The 6,000-nt window shown below is 41.5% G+C and overlaps 1 protein-coding gene across 1 annotated transcript in view; it reads left to right on the forward strand.

Annotated features, from left to right (window-relative positions):
• Nucleotides 1–5,743, forward strand: part of LOC121286939 (protein-glutamine gamma-glutamyltransferase 2-like) — a 41,915-nt gene extending 36,172 nt beyond the window's left edge. The window contains exons 12-13 of the mRNA XM_041204254.1: nt 1,677–1,813; nt 5,320–5,743. Of these exons, the coding sequence (XP_041060188.1) occupies nt 1,677–1,813; nt 5,320–5,470 (288 nt within the window). The 3' untranslated portion in view covers nt 5,471–5,743. The remainder of the gene's footprint in view (nt 1–1,676; nt 1,814–5,319) is intronic.
• The last annotated feature ends 257 nt before the right edge of the window (nt 5,744–6,000 follow it).

Raw genomic sequence — 6,000 nt, forward strand, 5'->3', positions numbered from 1 at the left:
TAGATGCAATGGTGAGGAATATGTGCACCAGAGTCAAGAAATCATATCACAACATAATTTGTGATACAAGAACAACTTGTACTCACTAGTGTCTTTGACATCATAAAATGACCCAAGGCACGTCACAAGAGCATCAGAAAGCAAAAGCTGACACAGAGACACTTTTCGTGATATTAGAACAGATGGCCTAAAGCTTGGTCAAATAAGTAAGGTTTTAGGAGCATCTTAAAAGAAGGATTGGTGGAAAGATGGAGAGGAATAGAGAAGGAACGCTGAACTATAGAGCCTTAGCAACTGAAGGCACAACTGCCAATGGCGGAGCAATTAAAATTGGAGAGCTGAAGTGGACAGAATTAGAGGAGTGCAGATATTTCAGAGGGTTGTATGCTGGAGGAGATTACAGAGATAGGGAGGGCATGAGACATGAAGGGTTTTTGAAAACAAAGATTAGAATTTTAAAACTGAGTTATCTCTTGGGCAGGAGCCATTGTAGACCAGCAAGCACCAAGGTGATGGATGACCAGGCTTTGGTGCAAATAAGGATTCATGCATCAGAGTTTTGTCTGATCTCAAGTTTACAGTGGATAGGGTGTGGGGAGTCAGCGGGGAGTGTGATGGAACTGTCAATTCCAGAGGTAAAAAATAGTTGGATAACTGTTTCAGTAACATATGAGCTGAAGCAGGGGCAGGGTCGGGTGATAATTGTTGCAATTTTTGAGACAGTCCTAAACGGTCCTCACACAAAATGTATGACCATACCATTTGCACAATTAATGCCATAAAAATTTGAATTCTGATTACCCTTGCCCAAATTCTCATCGTTGATGATAGGATTAAGCTGTGTGCTTATTTTCCACATGAGGTTTGCATAAAAAGTAAGACCAGTGTATAAGTAGATCACTCAATAGTTACAGGTTTGCAAAACCATTTAGCTCATCTTGCTTCATCTACCCAGAAAAACAAACCTCAATTCCCCTCTTTATGGGCAACTTTGCACATTTTTTCATGCAAAGGATAGTAGAAATTTTGGAATCTATCTCCCAAAAGGTCAGGGATATGATGAGAATAGGAGCTTTCAAAGCTGAGATAGTTTATTGTCAAGTGGTATGAAGCAAAAGTGGGAAAATGGAGTTGAGGTAAAGATTAGCCTTGAACTAATTAAATGGCAGAACAGATCCATGGGGCTAAATGTCTTATTCCTGTTCCTGATTTTCCTGCATTCACAATAAGTCTTTAATGGTGGAAATGTTGCAGAACAAAGCACAGCATGCCACCAGATCATGTAGCTTGGGACCACTCACACCTATTATGCCACCAGTCATCCCTGGGGGCCTTGGCACACTTTGCTGCTAATAGCAAGGGCGGTCGCTTCCACAAACAAGTCACCTGAAAAGACATTAGGTGGTCAGTGTGGGGGCAAAAAGATTTTTCACTTGTCAATTAGCAGCTGCTCTTTTTCCAGCGTGGTCTTTGGTACTCAGGAAAATATCTGAATATAAACCCCAATGTGTAACGCAGCATGTATCAATTTTATTTTTTGTTTAGGTAGACTTATGTTTGGTTCCAAATATTTTCATAGGCAAGTTATATCCATAAAGCCACGTTATTACTCATCGTGATGTGTCAAAGGGAATGAAGTATCATTTTCAATGTTAAAAACTGATTCATTTCTTTAGATGCTGAATTTCTCTGCTGTGGTGAATAAGAAAGTTCACATAGAGATCAGCTTTCAGAACTCCTTTCCTGAAACTCTGAAGAATTGTGTCATGACTCTTGAGGGAGCAGGTCTGATTGAAGGAGAAAAGGAAATAAAGTAAGTAGAGGCATTTTGAAAATGTACAGTGCCAGTAACTGGCAAGAAGCAAATGTGTCTCTAGCATCTGGCTACAGATAATGATGTTGTACCTGAGGCATGAGCAAATTGGCATAGGGTCAGTAAGATCAGAGAGGTGAACATGTAGCTCAGAGATTGGTAAGCAGCCTTTCCTTCTCCCAGGTCAGAACTCCAACACTTCCCTGCTGAATCCTTAGCTCTTTGCAGAGATCTGCATTAGGAGTTTTAGTTCCAGCATTTGTAAGCTTCAGGCCTTTTGAGATGATTCTTGTCTCTTCTGGTGCTACACTCAACTTCCCCATTGTAACACCACTGGAGGTTCCTCAGTTACACTGCCTGGCTTCCTTTTGGTGGCAAGGACCCTACTGGGAGCTTACCACGTGTCTGCAATAAGTCCTGTCTCAGGAAGTAGCTTGGGTTCTGGGCAGGCATGGTGGGGTGAACAGATGTCCTGCCTGATTGAAACTCTGGAGGGAATTTAGTTCTGCCCGACCCTGGCAGCAAGTTCCAAGGCAAGGGAGCTGTTAGATCAGGTGGGAGAATGCAGGGTGCGAACCTTGCCGCCTCTCCACCTTTCCCCAATTAAGTCTGATTCAGGAGAGCCCAAGGATGCCCTTCCCACTTTAATGCCAAATGAGGCCCTTAATTGGGCAATTAGTGCTCCCTCTATTCATGGGCAATCAACATTTCCCAAATAAATTTGGAATCAGGTTTATTCTGGTCCCATCATTTTCCTAAATCATTCTGCCAAACTCCTTCAGAGTTACGGTGGGAGTGTGGTCGATTGGTCAAGGGAATTCTTTACATATTTTTCACACCTTTCACACAAGTTTCCTCAGATCTACCCCCACCAGCATCACTTTCCACTCTGCCACCATAAATTTTACATGCGACTAATATTTAATAATATTACAGTACAGTAAATTGAATGCTAAGATTGCCTCATTAATCATTGATTAGCATAACTTGATATATTCAGCAAATTTAAAGATGTAGCTGAATCATTTTCAGTGTTGTTGGGGATTCCTGTCTTTGAGACAGAGAGCAGAATTAAATGAGGGTGGCTGGGGTGGAGGGGGCTGATCAAAACTTGTGTTACCCCTGCCAAACCGATCTTCAGGAGCCCCGAGGGGTTTAAGTCCCTGATTGAAAGTGGGAACCTGTCACAAGTAAAAGTGACTGCCCTCTACCCTCCTCTACAAGGCTAATCATGTCAGGAGGTGTGGGCTATTTTAGTAGTTTGTAACCTATTTGTAAAGCCGCACATGGAAGCATATGTAGTTAAAGCGGACCACATCTTCAGAAGAGCAGTGTTGTACTGTCAGGGTTTTGAGAAAAGCATAGAGCCAGAGGAGGGCAGTGTTGGTCTATACCATTTGGATTTGAGACTGATGAATGGAATCTTTAACAATTAATAATTGTTTTCTTTTCAATAGAAGTCCATTTTCTCACATCCTTCTTTGTCTTATTGATATGGAAGCATCAGCTAAGTTTTTCAATGAATTTTCTTAATTGGTAAAGAAGCCATCAGAAATTACCAACCCTTCCCTTCCCCTCTGCTGTTCCTGTTCAGTGTTGAACTTGATAAAATGCAGCAACGAAAAAAACCTCATGAAGTTTAGGAGTCTGTACTTGTTTTTTCTTTATTCTTTCATGGGAAATGGGCATTGCTGACAAAGCCAGCATTTGTTGCCCATCCCTAATTGCCCTAGAACTGAACATTTTAGAGTCAACCACATTGCTGTGGGCTGGAATCACGTGTAGGCCAGACAGGTAAGGATGGCAGAGTTCCTTTCCTAAAGGACATTAATGAACCAGATTGGCCTTTTATAACAATTGTGGAGAGATTTTCCCCTCGGCGATTTAGGGGTGGGGCCCGCTCGCCGAGAGAAAATGATGCAGGATGACATCGGGAGGAACCCGCGATGTCATCCCGGTCCATTTAAATCTTCAGGAAGGCGAGCGGACAGCGAAATCAGCTGTCTGCCCACCGACCTGTCAATGGCCAATTAAAGCCATTGACAGGCTAATTCACCTTGTTAAAGACCCTGCCCGTCCAAGCTTAAGGCTGGCGGGCAGGCTAGGAGCCCCAGCAAGCTCTAGATTATTCATGAAACTTCATCCACTGGCGGGATGAAGTTTCATGTCTGTTTTTTAAAAATTTAATAAACTTTATGTGTTTCTTATTAACATGTTCCATCTCGTGTGACATTGTCACACGAGGGGGGACATGTTAATAATTTTAATATTTCTTTATTTTTTGACTTTTCTTACCTGTCAGTAAACTCCCTGAGACAGCACTTTGCCTCAGGGAGCAGTGTGTTCTTTTGCGCGCATGCGCAAAAAAGTGCACTTTGACAGTTGGGGATTCCCTCTCCCCAACCCACCCCCACCCCCACCCTCACCCCACACAGGAGGCGCATAGCTGGGTGGGCCTTAATTGGCCCACCCACTCAAAATGGCAGAGGGCTCCGTTTTGACGGCGGGGGTCAGCTGCCTGCTCGCTGCCGAGCCGGTGGGGCCCACTCGCCCATCAAGGGCTAAATTCTGCCCTTAGTGATAGTTTCATGGTCACCTCACTGAGACTAGATTTATAATTCCAGATTTATTAATTGAATTCAAAGAGTGGGATTTGAGCCCATGTCCCCTGAGCAATAGCCTGGGTCTCTAGATTACTAAAACCAAAACAGAATTACCTGGAAAAACTCAGCAGTTCTGGCAGCATCAGCGGAGAAGAAAAGAGTTGACGTTTCGAGTCCTCATGACCCTTCGACAGAACTTGAGTGAGTCCTAGGGACTCACTCAAGTTCTGTTGAAGGGTCATGAGGACTCGAAACGTCAACTCTTTTCTTCTCCGCTGATGCTGCCAGAACTGCTGAGTTTTTCCAGGTAATTCTGTTTTTGTTTTGGATTTCCAGCATCCGCAGTTTTTTTGTTTTTATCTCTAGATTACTAGTCTAGTGACATTACCACTGTACCACCACATAACTCCTCAGAAATTGTTTTGTGAAATTCCATTTCAGTAGCAAAGTGTTTATTGCATCCTGAGTACTCTAAGTGTACTTAGTGACTTAGTGTGAAGAACAAAGAGGAGAAGCATCAGGCAACAGGGTTTTAGAAGTAAGAGACTTCCTTCATGCAAGGCCAGGCTTTGTTTGAGGAGATAACTAGATTAGAGTATGATAGCTAACAAACAGATAAATGAAGTTTGAGTTTTAGAACTCATGGATATCTAGAGGGCTCCTTGGAGGAACATTGTATGTTGGCAAGATATTTTTAAAAAGCGACATCAGCAAGTTGTGATTGTTTATCAGTGATATTTCTCAGCATTAGAGTCATTTTTGCCTTTAAGTATTCAAACACGTAAAGCAGTTGACAAAAGATGGTTATTGCTGGATAGTTGGTTCTTCAGTCCTTTATTAAAAATTTTATAATCTTTGTCTTAGAATTCTAAGGATTTTCCCCCCTTTATTTCTTCTCCTAAGGTTTCCAAATATAGCACCTAATGAAGAAGCAAAAGTGAAGTGTGACTTTGTTCCTTACAAGTCGGGGATGAAGAAACTACTGGTGGATTTTGACTGCGACAAACTACGAGATTTAAAAGGATCCATGAACATCATAGTCCAAGAAAAATAAAGAAAAGGAGAACCATTGAAAACAGCTTAAAATTTTGTTTGTTTTCTGAATCTGTGGAATAGTTATTCAGAGATGCATTAACTGTTTACATTGCCAAGTAGTCATTAGATATTGCAATCACTTTCCATGTTTAAGTGCACTTTTTCTTTTAGTTACAAATTATAGTCCACTATAACATTGTTCTGTTTTAGTGTGTCATAATTGAGGTTTATAAGATTATTATATTTTTGGACTGTAACTTTAAATTTAGGGTAAATAAAGTGTGTCATGTGATCTGTTCTGAAGTCTGCCTGACTAATTTTGGGTGACTTGATTGTTAGAAATCAAAGGAGGGGATTATTTTATAGAGAAGAAGGTGCAATGAATTTATGGTTGGAGACAATGGCTGTGTTCATAATAGATAGAATCTGGGTCTCCCAAAGTCCCAGAAAGGTGTTGTTGGTATTGGGTTGTAAACAGTGGTGCTATAAATGATTGACTATTTCTATGATGTCAAGGAGTTGTGATCAAAGTTTGCTAATTGGCATTTC

This window comes from Carcharodon carcharias, chromosome 14 (assembly GCF_017639515.1).
Source record: "Carcharodon carcharias isolate sCarCar2 chromosome 14, sCarCar2.pri, whole genome shotgun sequence".
Lineage (NCBI taxonomy): Eukaryota > Metazoa > Chordata > Chondrichthyes > Lamniformes > Lamnidae > Carcharodon > Carcharodon carcharias.